The following is a 21595-nucleotide window of genomic DNA, read 5'->3' as shown; positions in this document are numbered from 1 at the left end:
CCTAAATGGTGTGACAACACAACATCAGAAATTAGTCATAGCTCGTGTGAGCACATTCCAAATCAGAGACAACGTTTTGGATAGCCTAAAATAGGATTATGTGTTATGAGTCAAGAAGATTAAATCCACTAAGAATATAGTTTCCAGGTGTGGAATCTGTTGCAAAGAATAGAGGTGAGAAAATGACTTTGAAAGAAATACTTTGGTATTCATTTAAATGTATTCAAGGTTGATTTTTCTGCTTGAATGGGTGAGTGGGACAGGTCTGTACTCTCTGGCTTTTTACCTCTTTGGGATTGATGTTTTGGTCAGTCCAATGGAGATGTGACCTCCTGCCTTCTGGTTTGTTTTTCAGAGGTGTCCAGCTCATGTTGTTCTGAAAACATCACGTCCCCAGCCTCTCAGTCCCAAGTTGCCACGTAGCTTCAGTCAGCAGGCTGTGGTCCTGTCCCCTCCACCTTCATCCAGAGCAAGGGCAGCCCCAGCAGTACTGTCCCCTGCACCCTCACCAAAAGCAAGGGCAGCTCCAGAGCAGCCACAGAGCATACTGCTGATCGAAGCCAAAGAATCAAAAGCTTTGTGTCACAACACCCCAGCAGATATTCCTGTCCAGATTTTTGTTACTGACGGTGACACAGAGCTTACTGGTGGTGACACAGAACAACAAAAGCACAGCGAGGAACTCTTGGTCTCTCCATCCTCACCACCACCACCACCTCCTCCACCACCTCCTCCTCCACCGCCTCCTCTCTTACCCCCTCCTCCCCCACCTCCCCTCTTACCTCTCCAGTTAAAAACACCACCAGCATCAGAGGATAAACCACTTCCCCTCAGCTCCAATAGCCCCTCAGAAAGCCCTGCACTGCACAAACAGGATGACTCACCCAGGACGTCTATAAATAACTGCATAGGTAAGTAGGCTCACGTCGGCTGGTGCTTTTTTCTTCATTTCCTATGTTTTTGTGTTCCCCCTCCTTCTGGTTCTGGACAGGAATAGTGTGTAGTTTTGTTTGAGAGAATGAAAAAGCTTGGAAAGCTTGGTCTAAGAAACCACATACAATAACACTGACCATAATTCAGGATGTTAAATGAGTACCAGTGATTTCACTTCACAGGGTCCTGATGCTTGGACTTGGAGTGTGTGACTTGGCATTTTTTGTGAAGTGCTGTAAAACGGGACAGGTCAATCTTTTAGGACAGTTCAACTTGAATCTCTGCATAGTTGTTAAGTATGTCCTTACAAATTAGTTTAAACCATGCTTAATCACAGCACGAATAGTTGTGTAGAGATCTTAATTCAGGACCTGCATTTCTTATGAGACTGAAAATCCCACAGCTGCAATAGGTAGGAAGGTGTCAGAAGAAATTCTAAGGAAAGAAGGTGTATTCTTTTTGCTGGGGTGGTTCTTGCCACAGTTTTGGAACTTTTGACTGAATGTGTTTTTTTGATTGAGGATTAATCACCTGTCCAGTGTGAAGACCACTGTTGGTAAATTTGTAGCGGTACCAAGGCTGCACTTCAGTGTTTATGATTTATGTACTACAGATCTAGCAGTCGGGCTCCTTGCATTTCTAAGGTGTGCACAGCCTGTGTCCACTTACAATATGCTTGGTTTCTAAATAAAGGTTTCCTAAAAGAATTCATGCAGGATTCACGCAGGATTTGAAAAGCAGGTGAATAGCTCTGGCACACATTCCTAGGGGAGAAATTCTACTCTGTTACACCTTTGCTTTGTTAGCAAGATCGTGCAGGTGTAATTGAAGGCTGAGCTCGGCAATTGAAACAGTAGTTTGAATGAGAATAGAGCTCAGCAGCCTCCCGAGGCTGCACCGGTTACATCCTGCTAACAGGCTTATTTTTATCTCTGAAGAGAGCGGATATTTTGACTGTGTCAGGGAGATTGATCTAAGTTGGAAGGCAGCAATTTTTTCCTGTCGTTTTTCACAGTGGAGCTTATGCGAGAATGAAGAATGTGTTTAAACATGGTACGTTCCTTTCCCTTTCAGACTCTTCACAATACATCTAAGCAGCCTTTGTATCCTCTCAGTTAAGAGGCAAACCACAGGCAGAAATACCAAGGAAAGTTCAGCATTTTCAGTTCTTCCAAGCTGTGGGGAAGTACAAGCAGCTGATGGGCTGAGACACAGTTGAGTTCCCACGAAAAACTACTGTGCATCCAACGCAGACTTCGGTCTGGGGTGTCCACAGGATAACTCTACCACGGATACTCTTAAGAAGCTTTGATTAGCAGCAGGAGTTGTACACCACAGTAGTCTGGTTGCTGTTGGAATGGCCTTGCTGGTAGCTACTATTGCTGCCGTTCATAGCCTAACATTGATGTATTTTCATTATTTTTGAATAAGAAAAATTATTTTTTGTTTACTGGAGAGATCTGATTGGTTGTTTACACCTACTGCTTGAAGAAAACCATCATGTTAATAGCTGTAATAGCAATTGCTGAATTAGTGCCTCGGGAACTTACTGAAACAGCTTCATAAACATGTTTGGTTTTGTATGTGAAGAGCCAGGAGAGGCTTCTTTTACGATTTGTAAGCCTGACTAGTATTTTACCAGGCAGCCCCTGTCATTAATAGACTTAGGGCTTTCTTACTTGTAGGCTTTGCAAGATGACCTGGTGGATCTTTGCTTGATCCTTTTCAGTCTCTGAAGGTACCATAGGATTTAGCAAAATGTTACATTTCAAGTGCTTGATGTTAATCACATAACCTTGTGTGCTCTGCGCATGGCAAAAGTACTGCTGGCTGTGAGGCACAGATGGTCTGGGCCAATTGCTGTAGGAGTCAACTGCTGTCCAGGGACACGGCCTCCCTGCCTGACAGTCTGCAGCGAGCAGCAAAGAACCAACAGAAGGAGTAAAACACAAATTAGTATGTATCAGGAGGACTAGTGGAGGCTATCTCACTATGGTGCCCTTCATGGTCTGAAGTTCAGAAACATACACCTGAGATTTAAATCAAGTTGTGAAATGGGAATTGTTTTTTAAGTCCGTACAGAAAAGAGCTGCCTGGGTAGGGCCTGAGCTGACTCCTACTGATTTCAATGGTGCACTTCTACTCAAATCCTTTCATTTTTCCCTTGGCTGAGCAAAAGTGCAATTGATGGTCTCAGCAGGCTTCTGAGCAAGCTAGGAGGGAATGTAGATTGTTTATAATAGAGAATGCAGGAGATTTTTTCGTTCAGTGAAATTTTTTTGAAAGCCCATAAAGTTGTAATGAAAAAGAGCATCATCCTTTGTGTATGATTTCTTCCTTAGAGCACCACCTTGTAAAGTGTTGAAGAGGTGTTGGATTCCTAATTTGAGATATAAAAGCTTTAACAGCTTTTCAAACCAGTTCCAGAGCCTGCTGTTGCAAAAGCTTGAATGAGTCTGTTCCAGAAGAGACCATTCTTTTCCCTATCTTTAGTAAAGGGAGAGCCCTGAGCACTTGGGTAGGGCTTTATACCTCTAAGTGTGGTTGTCTTCTTCTTTCTTCTGGTAACAATAGATTTATCTGTTGCAGGTTCCATGGATGAAGTTTTGGCTTCTCTAAAACGCAGTGAAGTTCATCTTCGCAAAGTGGAACAGCCAAACCCCTATGCCTCTGTCAAAGACAACATCCTCTCTGCAATAAGGCAAGGAGTTAAACTAAGGAAAGTGAATCGAGATACTGAGAAAGATGTCAGTAAAGGATCCCCTAATGACCTAGAGAGAAGCATTAAGGCAGCCATGCAGAGAATTAAGAAAGTGTCTGCTGATTCTGAAGAAGAGGAGGACAATGATCAGAATAATGGAGAATGGGACAGCTAACCGGTTCAGCATAACAGACTTACTGACTGGAACTGTCTGCCTCATTTTGCACATTGTGGAAGACTGTCCCTTTCAAAATGAAAGAAGTGTGACTCTGTGTGTGTGTGTGTGATAGTCCAAAATGTCTTGTAAAGTAAAATAATCCTGTTGATTTACTATATAGGAGCTACAGATTCTTATTTTTGCGTAAGAAATCATACTCCAAATTATGCTTGCATCAATAGGTGTTTCTGGCTGAACTATGTCATGCTTTCACCACACCTGAAGACAGTTAAAATGCTGGATTGAAACATATACTATTTAGATTGTTACTACACAGTAGGTAGTGCTATCACAACAAAGTTTAAGGAGTGAAAAAATAACGTAAAATCTCTTTGTCAGATAAAAATAGAACCAAATTTGTGGTGACAGAGGCAGACCAGAAAACTTAGCATAATCTGGAATCTTTCACTCCTACCTCCACTGTGCAGAAAATTCTTTAAGATTTTGCTTTTCTAATGCTGCTCACTCTCAAATAACTACATGGATGGATAATTTATCATTATCATGTTAGAAAGTATGCACTTACAAATGGGCTTGATAATGCTGATTGGGAAAATTAGTGTTAAGTTTGAAATAAGCACTACTGCTTTCAGTAATTACTGAAAAGTTTACTTTTTAGCCAAAAGATTAAGTCCAGAGAACTTTTAGATGCTAAATGTTTTTCGTACGTCTACATTTACAATGAAAGAAAGAGCCAAAATATTGTAGACAATATTTTCCAGGATCTACTCCTGTAATGCAGAGCTGTATTTCTCCACTGAGAACTTCAATACATGTTTATAGCTACTCATGAATTTAAATTACCTGATGGCCTTATAAATGGCAGGTCTTTGTGTTGTGCCTGGAAGCTGACTATTTAAAAATTCAGCTACATTTAATGTAGAGACTGTTTCTATTTTGAGTAGATAGTGACAAAAATTATTTGAGTTTTTTTTTTGAAGTTTATACTGACCCTTAATAAAAATGTATCTTGGCAGAAGAAGTGGATTCAGTGTGCTGTCATTTTAGGATACTGCTATGAAATAAGCATTACTTATACCATGGTACTCTAGTTTTTGCTAGCAACTGTGCTGTCACTAATGGTATATGTAAATACTCTTATTTTCTCAAATATTTATGAATTGTAATTTGGAGACAAAATTGCAAATACAGTGCTTTAATTCCCTGTTTAATACAGAGCAGCGGATCTGTTTAATCAGCACAGTAAATACGTATGCTACAGTTTTCGAGAAGCAGCAGCTGGGGGTTCATTTTTTTTACCATTTAAACACCTACTGCTGCTTGAATGTCAGAATAAAACCAACCTTTTTTTTTGTCCACTGCCATCAAACCAAACAGAGACAACAGCAGCAGCAGCACAGGTCGGTTCTTACTCATCTTTTTTGAGGCCATGTCTGCAGAGGGGAGCTGGGCACAATGGGCAGTGCCCCCACACCTGCTCCCCTGAGCTGGGATGGGCATGGGGGAGAATTTACTGCACATTCAGACTTCAGCACCCCGAATGCTGAGCACTTCCCATAGATTGGAACTGAGGACAAAATCTGGTGCTTCCAGAGCAGAGATCTGTTCCCCAAGGATACCCTGGGCAGAAGGGGTCTTGGCCAGTGGGAGGGCAGAGGGGGCTGGTGCTGGGGCTGAGAGCTGCCCTCTCCCAGGCCATGCCCTTCAGCAGTGTAGTTATTTAAAGCTGAGAAAAGGGTGCAGAGGCTCAGCTGCCTTCCTGTGGCTGGTACCTCCTGCCAAATGGCAGCACAGAACCCTTTAGTGGTTTATTGCTATTACTGAATTCTTAACTACAGTGCTAGGACATTAAATGCAGCAGTTTAAAGTACGCAGAGAGTGAGTTGCAATTTCTCCAACAAACTGTACAGCTTTTGGGTGTTTAACAGCAGCAATTTTAATCATGAGAGGCCATCTGAGGATCAGTATCACTGGACAGTGATTTCCCCTGCTTAGGGGTTTCTTTTGTAAATGAGGCTCAGCTGGGGCGAGATCAGGTGTTCAGCAGATCTCTCGACCTTCCAGGCTGAAAAATATCCTTGAAAAGCCCCTCAGAAACCACTGAACCCACCTGTTTTCTGAAGCTCACTTCATTTGCTAGACAGCCAACAAGCCTGCTCTGTGGAAAATGTGCTGCTGCAATTTTCTGGTTGGTGTGGAAAATTGCACCTCTATCAAGTGTCCTCGCCACCTGGTTCACCAGCAAAATTTAATGGATGCTACTCAGCAGAGTAGCTACTGGATCACCAACACTCCTGGACATCAGAAGCATGACCAGGGTAAACACCAGAAGCACTGGCATCAGCCTAAAGAGAAGGAGAGAGCAGTTTTCAAGTACATAAGAGGCTGCTGCAGAGAGGAGGTGAGTAATTTGTTCTGCGTGTTCACAGGGAGATAAGGGGCTTAAATTATAGCTGAAAGAGTTCAGGGTAATGATAGAAAACCTTTCTAACAAACAGTGAGAGCAGAGAGGTGCAGGGGCAGGTTACCTGGAAAGGTGTTGGAGTTTCTGTCACTGGAAATCTTTAAGAGCAGGTTAGATAAACACGCCGAGGCACTGCTGGTATTGCTGAGGCGCTGCGCAAGGAGAGGTTTGGGGCCCCTGGCCAGCTGAGCACAGTGTCTGCTGCCTTGAGGCTGTTTGCTCTGCAGGGGAAGCCACAGCTTGTTTTCTCAGAGATGCCCAAATGTAAAAAGCTCAAAAAAACCTTTCTGAAAGACCATCAGATTTTTCTTCTGGCTCTCTGTGACCATGACTTGTCCTATGCCACCAGCACTGGGCTATGGAAGGAAGGGTGGGTAGGAAGTGCCCTGAGGCTGATTTACCCCAGGTTAATGGGTCACTCAAGAAAAGCCATCTGCAAGGGTCAAGAGGATTTAATCTGGATTTGAGCTCAGGCTTCAGCAGATGCCTTCTCACCCCATCATGATCCAGCGGGTTTGGTGCAGCTGCTGGTGCCACGCACAGTCAGAAAAGTACAAGGGCTGATGGATGAATCAGGAGAAACTAGAGTAATAGGTTGGCTCCATGATGACCAACTAGTGATGACCAGCTCTATCAGTTTAGATTAATATTAACCTGCAAAAATGCTGGCACACCTTTTTGACATTAAATACCCTTCTTAAAATACCTTACCATGGGCTACTAAGTTAATCCCTCAGTGGGAATAGTCTGCCCTGACTGTCCAGCTGCAGAAATTGATTTGTTTAAACTGAAAAAAATACAATTGTCTGTCTTTAAAGAGTTAATAATGCACAGATTTGCTGGAAATCCCAGTAATGAGGTAAAGAAATCAATTTCTATAAATCAGTGTCACTGCGGCTTGTGATCTCTCTGACTATGATGTGGGCAGTCCAGACAGCAGTTGCCAGTATTTTTAGGGAGGTTTAAAGTTAATGTATTCAAAGACTACTTGGTCTGACTAAAAGACCTTTGCTTTGAAACCCCAGTGCTTTGATCACAGCAAGAGAAGAGTCATGGCTGTGGTACTGGGGCACAGAGGACCGTGGCCATAGCTGGTAATGCCAGTGCAGCTATGGATTTGTCAGCGTTTCTGTCGACATGCTGCTTTTAGGGATTTATGTCCATAGCTAACTCCCCCAGTTCAGTGCACAGGGCTGACTCACATACCTGATACTGACTTTTTTCTTTTCTGCAAAATGGTTTTGAATTCAGCAAATCAAGTCTCAAGTGATCCAGAGTGATCTTCTAGGGTCTTGAGCAAGTATGTCACACGATTTGTGTACCTGTGGGACTATGGGGAACCACTGAATACACTTGAATATATGGGCTTGAAGTGATGCTCATGAAGGTTTGCAGGGCAGCACCCATGATCCATCCTTTTATCACTTCCACTCCCTTCTTTATCCCTTTAAATAAAAAGATGCACATGGACACCAGCAGCAAGAGGGACAAAGAGGATCAGTATGAACACATTCATTAGACTTACAAAAAGCTGGGAAATGCTTCTTTTTTCAGTCCTCCTCCACAAAGAAGTTGCTAGATAAAAGTGTGCACCCTTTGGAGAAAATGAGTCCTAAGTCTATGCAAGCTCTCATTTGAAAAGCATGGATTTAATTCCAAAAGCTCCTGTTTGCATCCAAGAGCACATCTGCGCACTACACGCCATAATAATGTGATATTGGTAGGAAAGAGGGACACATTGTTTCAACTAAACCCATGGTGATGATAAAAGGTAAATGGTATTGAAGGCATTATTTAATAAATGCCACAGCAAACCTTGGCAGCAAAAGCAGCTCAGAACAATATGTGAACATATCCCTGGAGGAAACACTCAAAACTGCTCCAGAACATGGCATTTTTTTCCTGGCAAAAGGGTATGTGATTTTCATTCACAGCACGTCATTCTAAACTGAGAGCAAGAAGCAGCACAATTAAATCTGCTCAGGTAACAGTGACATTAACAGCTCCGCTACTTGTGAAAATGCTTTGTAAAACAAGCCGTCTTCAGCAAGCCTTTGCTCTTGCAGTAAGAGTGAGCCACAAACTGTTCAGAAAACATATTTAGCAAAACTACAGATGCTCATTTTCCACTAGATCCCCATTCTGCCCCAAATCTCCAATAAAGTGCTGAGGACAGGAGGGACAGCAGCCTCCCTGGGCAACTCCCTGCAGGTAAATCAGGGGACTGTGGCTGTGGGTCAGGGCCAGCCCTGAGCAAGGGCTTTCTGGCAGAAAGGGGCCACATTGGTCTCCAACCCACAGCAGCATCCAGCTCTGCCCTGCCAGCACCCAAAGGGCCAGCAGTCTGGGGAAGGGCTGGCCAAGCTGCAGCTTGGGGGACAAACTCAGTGTCCTGGGAGACTGGGTTTTCCCCCACTTGAGCATCAGTTCACCATTCTTAGCATCCAAAGACATTTGCACCTCCCTTCTATCCCAAGGCAATAGTCTAAACACCATCCCACGGGTGTCTTTGCAGAACCCAAGGGTATTTCTCTGAGAACCAGCAGCAGTCTCTGCTCCGCCCCCGGTTTCCATCCTCTTCTCACCCAGAAGGGGTTGAAAGGCAGCCAGCTCCAATGCCAGCAGCGTGGTATCCGCCTGTCTCGGCACCATGGCAGTGGGCACTGCAGACACTGGGGGGACAAAATGAATCTGTCTCACTCCTGGAGACATGCTTGGATCCTTTATTCATCAGCAAGTGAGTCACTGCCCTTCCCACAGTCTTCCTGCGAAGCATAGGTGACAGCAAAACAGGATCAAGCGCCTACACTTCCCCAGCCTACACGGAGAGCTCTGTGCCATCCCCTCCTTCCCAAGCCAGCAGCCCTGCTAGTCTGGAATAGAAGTCCTGAGAAGTGTGCAGGAGTGAGCAGGCACACAGGGTGAGGAGGCAGCAATGCATCCTGTCTGCTCTGCCAAAAGGAGCACTTCACATGTGTGAATGCTTCGTGAAGCATCTGCTGCAGGGAAAAGGGCTGCACAACGGGGAGACATGGCCTGTGCTGTGCCTGTGACCCCCCTGTTCCCTCCTGGCATTGCTCACCAGTGAGCCCACACACGAGGCAGCTGCCTGCTCCACCAAGGGCAGGGACTCCCCAGGACATACCTGGTGTCAGAAACGGGGCTGGCTCCCTGTGGGATGACTCCAGGAACAGCAGCAGTATTCCCCATGGTAATGTGAACAGAAGTCAAGCAGAGTTGCAGTCATCTGTAAAACTCTAATTAGCTTTAAATTGGGCAAGGAGACATCTGGACCAGAGGTGAAGAAGGCAACTAAAGACAATCATTGTTTTCCCTTGACACAGGTCTGCTGAGCCTGCTGGGCTCCATTGCAGTCACCTGGAGTGACCCAAAGAAGGCCTTGGGATGAGCCATGCCAGCACTGTTACACAGTTTGCTCAAAATGTGCAAGACAAGGAGAGTCCAAATTTATTTGCTGCAGCACTGTGCTTCTCAGTCCCTGTTTATACACTGCCATCAGTGCTGGTGTTGGCTTTTATATGTATTTATCACACAAGCAGAAACAAGGAGTTGTAAATCAGTAACAGCCCATCTATTAAATTTCTTTTCCAAAGAGGAATTAAGTATGACCAGCAATGTTGGTTTATCCAGAAAGTATGAAAAAATCAAATCCATTACAACAACCATAGCTAAAGAAAATTGTCCAGAGTTTGTTCAAAAAACTTTGCAAGTTGGAAGTTTCACCTTCTAATTCCATTACCCAGTTAGGAGATTCAAAGTAGGGTAGCTGAAGCTGTGGATGGCCAAGGGATGCTGCATCTCATCTTAGGGAGGGACTTGGACTCTGGTCATCTTTTATCTGAACCAAAAAGGCCTATCAGATGCTACACACCCTGATGTAGAAGAGCTGGGCTACAACACAACTCTGCCCCTTCCCCTTCTTATTTTTAAACATCCCTGTATCTCTCATTCCTGACCTAAAGCCATTCTCTTCCCACTGAAATGATTGTGCTGGTGACCACAGGACCTCCACAGCGTTAGGAAGAGAGTGAATCACTGCAATTTCTCAGCTTTCAGAGTTAGAGATTATCTTTATAAATGCACCCAACACTGCTATAGATAAGCAGGATTTGAAAGACATAAATACTTTGCTTCTTTCCTGGGTTCTTTGTTCTTCAGGGAACTCCAGCATCCTGTTTTGTGACATTCATCTTCAGGCTAATGAACAGCACAAACCTGCATCCAGAGAAAAATGAAAGCCATAGCTAATGGTAGCAACAAAATAAATGGCAAAAGTCTAAAAGTAAATAGCTTTGAAAACTGATACATTTTAGTGTGACATGATAATGCAGAAAGGTTGCCAGTGCTGGTGTTATTTATAATTCCATGAACGTCTGAATTCCCTCCAGCCAGCATACATTAAGTACAATCCAGGGCATATGCAACAAATCATATTCAATGATGAAAAGTCAGGAGAAAAGCAAGAGCTCAATCTCTCTTGATTACAGCAGCCACAGATTTCTTTTTCATAGACTGACAGTACTAATGAATGGAGAGGACATGAAAGGAAAACAAAAAAACTGAAATCAACCTGCTTCACGTGCCAATAGATGTATCTGCTCATAAACTTGATTAATTAAATGCAAACCATTGTCAAGAACTGTTGTTCAGGGTATTTAAGCCCTCACTCTGACTGCAGCGTCCAGCCATGTGTGAAAGTATAGCCCTGAAAAGCTACACGGGATTTAGTTCTGGGATCCTGGATAACAACCACTGCTGCACACAAACACAGGAGGGTATGTATTTATGAAGAGGTCCATTTCATGGTGGAGAACAGCAGGTCCCAAAAGCTCTGCTAGAGCAGGATTGATTCAGTAAGATGTGTCTACTGTGCCTGTAAAATGGGCGTTCAGCCTAAAAACCAGAAGCTGGGCCCATTTGGCACACAAAAAACTTTGATTTTCAACACCCAGTTTTCCATCTAGAGATCACTTAATTTCAGGCAGTTCTTCTGAGAAGATCTAACAGTTTTGAAAAGTTATTGAAATACATTCAATATTCAAGAAAATTGTTAAAACCCAAAGGGAATTTCATAGCACGGAGATCTGTGTTTGAAATATTCAAAGGCAGAGGTCAGAACTAAGTACCACTTGGCTGCAGTGACCTGTTACATGTTCCCAGCAATGCATTTTTGCAATAAGATGGAAATGTTTGCCTTGCAAAGGTTAGCTATGCTTTTAAAATTCACCGTGCCTCAGACCTGCCCAGCCTGAGACAGCTCCGTGGCAGCGCTGCCCTGATGCCTGTTAATGATAAAACGGAAATCTCTGTCCCAGGGCAACTGGCACAGCCCTCCCAGAGCTGCTTCATGAGCCTTGGGAGGGCCATTTTTAGCGTTGCTCACTGAAATCAAACCTGGCAGTGCACCTGGCAGGGTATCTTTTTCTGCTTTTGAAGGATGGTTGGACTTTGCTCCAGTGGGCTCAGTGGCCAAAGCAGGGCTGCACCACCACTGCAGGTCAGAGGCTGAGCTCCAGTCATTGTCTGGCTTTGTTTCTTCAGCTGCCACAGCCCCATTTTTGTATCTAACATTAACATTTCAGTCGTTCTCAGGAGAAGGTTAGCCTGTTACATATTAGGCTCACGGATGCTGCTGTTCTGCTCTGGTTAGCAACGCTGATTATGTAAAGGATATTTAATGCTGTAAATAATTAAAATGCTTTACAAAATTTTGGCTACTTTTTTAGGACCAAAAAAAGAAATTAAAGAAAATGTATGCAGTGGATTTGTGAACAAACGCTCAAGTCTTCTAGGAAGTGGGGAGACAGTTAATAATATATAATTAACACATCTTCCTTTCTTCCCTTGTTGGTGCAGACATGCCTTTAGATGAAAAGCACAGAGCATTAAAAGTGTGTGGGACAGAATAATGTTGAATTTTATGTAAGTTCAGCCTTGTCACCAGCTACACTCTGCATGTGTTACAGAGAGAGCAAGGCTGTTCCTGCTCAGGGATCTCATCCACTGTACTCTCCTTTTACAGGCCTCCCCTGTGGGTGCCAAGGTGGGTTTTTTCCTCCAAAAGGAACTAAGTTATGGCCTAGATTTTGCTATGCTATTGAAGGAACTCAAGGTAGCCAAAAGGAGAACATATTATTACGTTGCTCATCTACTTAGGAGTCAAACATTCAATTTGAAATTTACCTCATATTTTCGCCAGACATCCCGAGGTGGCACATCACAGCTCAGCAGCTCAGAGCCAGGTTAAAATGCTTTCTGATGGGTAACTGCAGAAGAGCACATCCCACTGAGGAGGCTCATGAGCTCTCCAATAGGATCCAGTCGAATGTGAAAATCGAGGGATCACAGACAGCAGCAGCAGATATCCCTGCTGGCAGCATCGCTCGCCGTGGCTCCCAGACCAGGCTGTTCCTTTTGGAACCACTGGTCACCTGCATTACAAACAGCTGGCAAGGAACAGCCTTTCACACAAACCAGAGACTTCCTTGATGCTAAAAATGCATCCAGGACCTAATGAGACGAATAGCCTACAGAAATACAGCTGTGCCTGTACCGAACTGGCACCTCCACATGCCCAGGGCAGGAGGCACTGCCACAGGCACAACACAGTGCTCGTGTGGGTGAATGGAAATGTGTACTGTGGCACCAGCAGCTCCCTAGGAACAGAATGGGACTCACTCCTGATAACTGTAGGTGATGAGATGCACACACAGGTGTTATACTAACATTTATAATTATGCAAATCCAAATAGATAAATGGGGGGGAGGGGGTGTTTGCTAAGTACTAGAGACCATTATTTACATTCTACTACAGTACACATACGCTGGTTTTGTAGCTACTGGTTATTCAGGGACTGCCAGAATTTGCTGAACTGCTTGTCAGAGCTATTGATGGCTCCAGGTAGAAGAGCTCTGACAAAAGGTCAGGGGCAGACGAGTTTCTCGCTCACCCCAGAGCTGACATTTGCAGCCCTGTAGCCCAGAGTAACAAAGGCACAGTGAGCCACAGCCATTTAAGTCTTCAAATCTCCTTATTTCCTTTGATAAAGCCTGGTTTGGTACAAACCTTGCTTCTCTACAACAAATACGACAGTGCTGAGAGCATCACTATGCACTGTTTGTAGATGGACTTCAGTGTTTTCCCTACCAGGGATGTGCTGTTGAGTGTGAACTGTTTCCCTGGACACCAGCAGGGACCTTTGGAAACAGTCTCATCTGAGAGGTTCTTATTAACTGCTATATGCTGATGTAGGAAATTGGCGTCAAAACTCCCTCATTTCAATTACTTCTGAGTCCTAGGTAGTTTCTCCAGAGAAAACACCAGCTCCAGCTGCCACCAGGAATCACAAGAGTGTTTTCAGGCCTGAGCGTGCCCCAAACAGGGTGCCAAAAAGCTGCCTCCTAACTAAAGACCTCTCTCAGCATGCAGTAAATCCAAAATTTCACAGTCAGATATTTATATATTCTACTTTTTCAATTTAGGTATGTAAGTACCACCTTAACGCTGCATCTCCCTCTGAGAGGGCTAACAGATTAAAGCAAAGAGAGACAAACATTTTAAAGGTCCACCTCCTGAAAAAAGGGTTTTTAAGATTACCAAGGCTCTATACCATATGTATAGATCAAAATCACATTCTTCTTATCAAAGGACGGCATTCCCTTGAGTTCACACTTGCAGCCATAAGGGTTTCTGAAGTCAATGAAGACAATGAGACGAGACTTTACTTAAACTATATATTTTTACATAAAACAACTTTATGTTACAATAAAATCAGATAAAAATCACAAAGTTATATAAGTTCATAAAGAAAAAAATCAAGTTTTCCTTTTAGAGATATAAAACCCAGCATTTACTGCTACTAGGAGTCTAAATGTTAACATTGACTGTCTATGGTCAATTTGAAAAAAGAAAAAAGAAGAGGAAAGTACTTTTTTACAGCAGACAAAATGATGAGGTAAGAGATGCTTTTACAATGATCCAACTGTAGTAAACACTTCAGTTTTCATTAAACCATATACTAAATATAATAAACCCAAATAAAAATATACCTTTAGAGCACTGCAGTGTTTTCCCACAGTTGTATACCAACAAATCGTCAGTCATTCACTAAACTTTACTTGAAACAGTAAAAACAGGGTGTATGTTTATCTTTAGTACTAAAATCTCATAATAATCTAAATATTTTGGTATAGCAGACCACACTAAAACACTCTCAGAACTTTCAACTACAAGGGATATATTCATTAAAAACAATGTGCTTTGTTTGCCATTCATGATGAGCTTTATAGAATATTATGTTCATGATCACTATTAGGCAATTAAATGAAAACATCTAAATGCTGCAAAATACTCTTTTATTGAGCATAGCTCCCTCATCACATACCGAAGTTAATCAGCATACTGCAAACTTAAAAGCTTATTTCACAAATCTTACATATCGGTTCTTTTAGCTTTAGTATATGGCTAAAATAATTATTGCTGACCAGTGTTAAAAAAAACCCCAAACAAAAATACAACAGCAGTCAGATTTTTCTCAAGTGCCTTTCATGTGTGTACCATTAATTAACTAAATGAACTAAATTTCAAAATGTGCATATAAAATTTTTGGAAGTATAGGCACCTTCATCTGAAGACTGTATGTTCATGCTACCTGTTAAAAAAAAAAAAAAAAAGAAAAAAAAAAAAAAAAAAAAAAAAAAAAAAAAAAAAAAAAAAAAAAAAAAAAAAAAAAAAAAAAAAAAAAAAAAAAAAAAAAAAAAAAAAAAAAAAAAAAAAAAAAAAAAAAAAAAAAAAAAAGAAAAAAAAAGAAAAGCAAAGACAATACACAGTAGAAAAATCAAACAGGTTGGACATCCAAAATCCCCCAGGGACGCAAGCAAAGCTCTCCTGGCCAGGACCAGCTCTGCCCACCGCCTGCAGGAGAGCCCTCATTTGGGAAGCACCTTTGTCATATTTATCACTCACCTCCTGACTCTATTTCACTTCAGGTACCATCATTTACCAAAGAGAATGGTATTTAAGACGTGCAAACTTCATGTAACTGTCAAGTTTACATCCTAATAGCGAGCCTGAAACACTGCCGAGCTCCCACGGCACAGGACTCCAGGCACAACATCCTTGGCCAAGCTGTGTGGGCCAGCTGGAGCTCTCCCCCTGGAGGTGTGTCTGGATCAATCATCCTGTGGCTACATATTGCTTTGCCTGATGCACAGGTGCTTGTTGAACACGATCAATGGAAAGAAAAATTACCTTAGGCTAGCTCTGTGTCTTGCCATTGCTAAATCATGCCCACAACCAGACCCTGCCAGCCCAGCCATGGAGTCTTTGCTGCCTTTCAGCCCCTGCCAAAAGCTGAACCTGTCCTTCTCAAGGTCCCTGGTACTGCTGAGGCCCTGTAGGACAGCAACAGCTTTTCCTGGTTTTGACTGCAACTATGTGATCATAACCAATGCTGCAACGCTCTCACACAGCTCAGCTCTGTGTGTGAGGACATTCGCCTTCCACCCCTCACATCACCACCCGTGTGATATGCTGAGGACTTTTTGATAATTACAGGCTTGACAAGTCCAGAAGTGCCTGGACAAAGGTGGGTAAGCTGATGGATCAGTGTGGCCATCCAGACCTTTGGCCCATCCACCGTTTGTGAGCAGAGCACATCTTTCACCGAAGCCTCTGCTGAAACAATCACCAAAATTAGCTGCTGCTGCTGACCCCTCCTTACACCCCTTTCCTTCGGGTTCAGCACTGGTCACACACTAAGCTGAGATGTTTCACCCTTATAGCAGTTTTGTTTTTGTTAATCCATAGGCTCAGGAAGACAGCACTATATTCCTTACAAGCCACTAATGCTTTGAAGGGTTTTGCCAAGATAACTCTCTGCAAGAGCCTAAGGAAGAGCATGGTCTTGTAGTTGAGAAACTCCCACCACTGCAAGGTGGTAGCAGTAAGAGAATTTTCCTTCTGTTACTTATGAAGCCACCAAAGGTGGCAAAAAATTAATAAGGGAGAAAAGAAACATTTGGGGGAAAAAAATGAACAGCATAAAGAAGAGTGCAGAAGCCTAAGGGCTTATGCTCTACTGGGAGGGGAACATGAGCTCCCTCTGGCCAACAAGCCACCAAGCAACCACAGGCAGGTGTGCACCTGCCTCGACACCACAAATGCTTTGGCTGGTACCCTTGGAAAGCAATGGCAGCGACAACAGTCAGGGCAGCAGAAACCCTTCCCACTCACCTCAATTCATTGGGCAGCTTTAAAAAGATGTTCTCCCTAAATCATTCAGATGAAAATAAAATCAGGTTGTTAGTCCAGAAAAAAAGACATTGTCTAAAGAACATTTGTTTTCTGGGCACAGATGCACCCAGCATAAAACTGTTTTTAAAAAGTGCATCTTTTGAATGCTAGGATACAGAAAGGGAGAGGTGGCGTGGAATTTCTTACAGGGAAGACAATTTTCTTCCAGTGAGCTCACTTAGCAAAGGAGACACCAATTAGATGTAGACAGAACATTGCAAAGCACTACTTTTGCTGAAAATACACTTTTAGGCCAAACAAAACTCCTTGTGAAGTTGAGTCAAAATTGGCAAATAAAGATTCGGCCAAATAGTAAAAAAGAAAAAGGTTAACCTACTTTATTTTGAGGTGTGAAACAACGTTTCAGCTTTTCATTTTGAAATAATTTACTCCTAATATAAGACTAAGGTATTTTTCCAGAATGTGATGTAACATACCTAATGGAACATTAGATATGAAACAATTGAAAACAATTCTCTTCACATATTTTTATTTCACTGAATATTTTTAGGTTTTGTGCTAATACGAAGTAGCCCTGTTTATTTCTCATTTTGGCCACCAAAAAACATTCAAACCTCACCGTTATTCAGCAGCTCTAACACCAGCTCGAAGAAGCGACTCAGCCCAGAGGACAGTGAGACATTCTCTGCCCTGGTGTCACAAGAGGCCAGCCCAGATTTTTCTTCCTGAAGCCCCCAGCTTGTTGATGCCATGAGGGCCAGACAGGAGGGATGGGCAGCATGGGAGGATCTGTGGTGGTGTGGCCGACAGAACTCAGCACAAGAAGTGCCAAGCACAAGACCTTTGTTAAGAAAAGACTGTGCAAGTGAGGTAGGAGAGATCCTGCCATCAACCACGTAGAGGGAGAAACCTGTGTCCAGAAAGGGAACTCAAGGTTGCCCAAGGTGAGAAAGAGCCTCATATAAAGACACCTCCACTCAGGCTGGATGGAAGTGGAGCACTGACCAACACGTTGCTGATGGTGTTTGGAAATCAGGATTTGCCCAGCACTGTATAAAAAAAACAGTCTGCAGACCCTCTCTTGGACAGGAATGAGCATTTCTTGGCCCCAGCAGCGTTTTGGGCCATCCCTCAGCAGGTGTCAGCCAACCAAACTCAGGGTGCCCACAGGGACAGGTTGAATTCCAACCGTGCACAAAAGGTGGATCAAATGTACCCATAGGATGGTGCCTGCATTTTGGTGGGGAAGGCTGGCTGCCCTGGTGCTCCCATCTGGAGGGAGGAGGCATTTCAATGCATGGATGAGTCTCTGAGGAGCAGTGTGAGGTTCACAATTTGGCAGGTGGGCTATTGCTGGGCCATCACAGAGCGCTGAGGAATAAGCAGTGTGTGACACGGATGGTCCCCCCTCAGCAGGAGCCTGGGATGCCAGTCCTGGGGCAGGAATGGGGCCAGGCCAGAGAGGGCAGCTGCAACTGGTGCTCAAACACTTGAGATCATGCACTGCCCCTTCCTAGTACACTTTTGGCTTTTGAAGAGTTAAAATACAATGAAAGAGAGAGAAGGTCAAAAGAGAGAGCGTTTGGGGAGGTTTTTAAGTGATTACACATAGAAGCTCTCAACCTGCTGCTGCTGGGAAGGAAAAAGAAAGAAGGCAATTATAGCAAGACCTTGGATTCTTGAAGGATGGAGTTTCCCACAGCATAGAGCTGTGTACAGGCATCCCTAACAACTCAACATCAGAGCAATAGAAGATAATAAGCAAATACATACATTTGGGGCAAGACTAGAAGAGACAGAGCAGGGATTTCTCCAAGAACACCCCCATCATTCCTCTGGTGGGCATGAAGCACCCAGAAATAACTGCCTGTGTCAGAGCTATGCACTGGCTTAATGTGCCAGCATTAAACTCCATCTGTTAAATCAATGCAATCCCATGGAAACACTTCTCTTGCAATTTAAGAGTGGCTTAATACATTCCTAATGAACTGGATCTGAGATAGACCTGACTAAAAAGGGGAAAAAAGACCTGGATTAACCCCAGTAAAATAATATGTTCACAGAGTCTTTTGCATCCTTTTACCTGGAATCTAACATGTTAAAAAACATAGGTTATATTAAAACCAAGAGGGAAGTTCTAAGATTACTCAACAGGAAAAAGAAGATAGAGTGGGGTCCTTCATGAAAAAGCAATGAACCACTGTGAGAAGTAGGGCCTTGATTGCCAGTACTTCTTGCAGCTCTTAGCTGTGTTCTCCTGTGATTCCCAGCTGATCCAGGGACCAAAACCAGCATGGGAGGAGAAGTAGGATGAGCTGCCTGATAAATGATGGTGTATATCTGACTTCCTATAAAACAAGGAGACTAAAAATGGAGACTACTTGTGCAGAACCACACAGAGTTTCTGACGTCATTTTGTCATTTTCATTTTGAGAAGTCTGGTCTAACCCCCACATTATGCAACTGTTGAATCTTCCACACTGGCAAAGTCTAATTTTCACACGCCTACATGTTATGTACCTGATCTTTATTTTTATTTTTAAATATCAACAGCCTACAGCAATTTCATTTTAAAGAGACTTAAATGGTCATAATGGTTATGAAAGGTCCCAGCTTCACATCCTTTGTTTAAAAGGAATAAAAGCAAAAATACTCAGATTGCAGTCTGAAAAACTGGCAGTTAAGATAATGTAACAGTAACAGATGAAAAGAAAATTCAAGGGACAATTGCAGACAGACCCTATCCCTACCATGGGGACTACATATTCAGTTGCAAAAAAAGTATTCCATGCACGTTTCATCTATAACCCACCTTTCTTTTAAAGGTCACTTTAATAATTGAGATGTGCCAAAAAAAGAAAAAAGCCCCTAAATTCAAAAAAAACCCATGGCCATTAAAGCAGTCACTGCTGGAAAGCACTAACATGGTGCTTAACTAAGAAGCAAATAATAATGCCACATGAACAAAAGTACCTTCCTGAATTCGTTCAGGTCCCGTGTAAACACTCACAACAGCTTGTGAAAAAAGAAGAGAAAGAAGCTGAAGGAAGTCCTAAGGGAAAGAGCAAAACTTGGGATGGATTCTCCTCTCTGGCCCGTTTTACATTCTTATCTGTAATTTAGTGAACTTCCTTCTCACTGGAGGCCAGGGCATGACCTTGCATTTCTCAAAACACGTTTAGAGCTGCTGAATAACCAGTTCAAGAATACAACAGCACTTCTGTATCTCAGCTTGGGGTGGGGGTTCTTTATACTGTATAACTTGGTGACTTATTCCCACCCTACTGCCAAAGAATGCAGAAATCATAGGAAAGGATTTTCACTTCATGTGGTCATGGCCCTGCCGGAGTCATGGGTGGAAACTTGCTTCTGAGCAGCACCTTTAAGTAACCTTATGCACTGTCTCCCTCTTCACTGCTGCAGAAGTTAATCAGCAGTGATCAAACTGCACAAAGGGGCATGAGTTGTGTACAAAACAGCAACATATCACTTTTAAAAATAAATATCCGGTCCCCAGACTCAGGTGGGCATTTTTCAGAGATGCACATAATAAAGGGACTGTATGGGTTCAAAACTGAAGGCTAAAGAGAGGTGATGCTGCTAAGCAAGAGAAGCTGTCCTCACCAGCTGGGTAAGACTCATGACTTCAAGAGCTGAAACTCATTTCTACATCGTTGACTTTGCGCTGTATGGGTCCAGGCAAGCACATGCACCCTCTATCAGAGGTGATCTGAAATCCACTGCACTTTTTTTCTTTTTTTTTTTTTTTGGTGAATCAGGCCTGATTGACATGGTCCCTAAGATCCTGGTATCTGTGTGAAGTGATTCACTTGACTGCAGCTCACCACAGGCACATTTTACAAACTGCAGGAGCTCCAGATAATCTCTCTGCTCTGCCAAGGAGTAAAAGTCAATGTTGCTAAGAGTGCTGATAGTTCGGACAGGAAAAAGACTTGTTTTCTGTTTCTATGGTTGCAAACAGCCCTTAAGAAAGATATAAATTTCCCTGCAACAACTAACTGCATATTCATTTTAAGGTAGATCTAGTTCCAGATTCCTGAGACAGAACCCTCTACCTGTTCCCAACCCCACAAAGCCAGAGCAGCAATATAGAAAGTTTCTAATCTCAACAGAATTCAGTGAGCAGCACGATTGGTTTGGTAAATAAACAAACAAAAAAAGAAACCCACCAAAAAAACCCCCACAGCAAATTTTCAGCCTATATGTACAAAACCAATGCAAACAAGTGGAACATTCTAGTTATATTTCATAAAACACATGTTTGGGATCAACAAAACATCAAACATCCAGACCCTAGATTACAAAAAAGATCTATTGCCATCTAATTGTCAACCCCAAGTTTAGACAGTCCTTGTCGGAAATCATGTAATTCATCTATCTTCCCGTCCAGTACATCTAAAAAATTCTTTAATTCAGTTTTAAGGTTGGTCTGCCTATGTTTACTCTCTTCAACTTCTGTCCTTAGCGTTCTGACTTTCTCTTCAAGATCTTTGTTCTTTTTCTCAGCAGCCTTAAAGACAAAAGAACAGTAAGATGAATCATGGAGAAGGAGGATGAACAGCATTTCATATTTTAAAGCAACAAATGACAGCTGAGCTGGGCAAGTTTGCTTCAACTTTTGCAAACTGATTAACACAAGCACCTTCGAGAGCAGCAGACATGTGCTAGTCCGATTAAAAGGAAAGAAAGCCCACGCAGGAGAGGACTCAGATTAACTGGAAAAGATGCTTTGCATCAAACTTTGTCAGTTGGTTGATATCTTCAAATTCAGCTGGATTTAAATCATGCATAACTGTGCATACATTTTTGTCATTGCTACAGTTGCAGAATTAGACACTGTGCCACCAATTACATACAGAATTATCTATGGTGGTTTAACCTTGAAAAACAAGCTTAGATAATACTGTCTGAGAAATAAAGTTGCTTTATTCAGCACTTTTGGATTTATTGGTAAAGTTCCACTTTGTGTGAACACTCAGGCTCAGGAATGGGGCAGCCAGGGAACCCTTCCCTTGCTGCACT

General features: G+C 42.8%; 2 protein-coding genes across 5 annotated transcripts in view; one reads left to right on the top strand and one right to left on the bottom strand.

Annotated features, from left to right (window-relative positions):
• Positions 1-5025, top strand: part of WHAMM (WAS protein homolog associated with actin, golgi membranes and microtubules) — a 31075-nt gene extending 26050 nt beyond the window's left edge. The window contains exons 9-10 of one of the 2 annotated variants that reach the window (XM_027887026.1): positions 356-911; positions 3523-5025. In XM_027887026.1, coding sequence (XP_027742827.1) covers positions 356-911; positions 3523-3809 — 843 coding nt within the window. In that variant the 3' untranslated portion in view covers positions 3810-5025. The remainder of the gene's footprint in view (positions 1-355; positions 912-3522) is intronic. The other variant, XM_027887027.1, reaches the window with a different exon arrangement.
• Positions 5026-19803: 14778 nt separating this feature from the next.
• The window catches only part of HOMER2 (homer scaffold protein 2), a 57307-nt gene continuing 55515 nt past the window's right edge, over positions 19804-21595 (bottom strand). For all 3 annotated transcript variants that reach the window (XM_027887016.1, XM_027887017.1, XM_027887018.1), the window contains one exon: positions 19804-21083. In XM_027887016.1, coding sequence (XP_027742817.1) covers positions 20895-21083 — 189 coding nt within the window. In that variant the 3' untranslated portion in view covers positions 19804-20894. The remainder of the gene's footprint in view (positions 21084-21595) is intronic.

Source organism: Empidonax traillii, unplaced genomic scaffold (genome assembly GCF_003031625.1).
Source record: "Empidonax traillii isolate 1590-97213 ecotype Southwest subspecies unplaced genomic scaffold, ASM303162v1 scaffold201:size1909950, whole genome shotgun sequence".
Lineage (NCBI taxonomy): Eukaryota > Metazoa > Chordata > Aves > Passeriformes > Tyrannidae > Empidonax > Empidonax traillii.
This window is presented reverse-complemented; position numbering and strand designations above follow the sequence as displayed.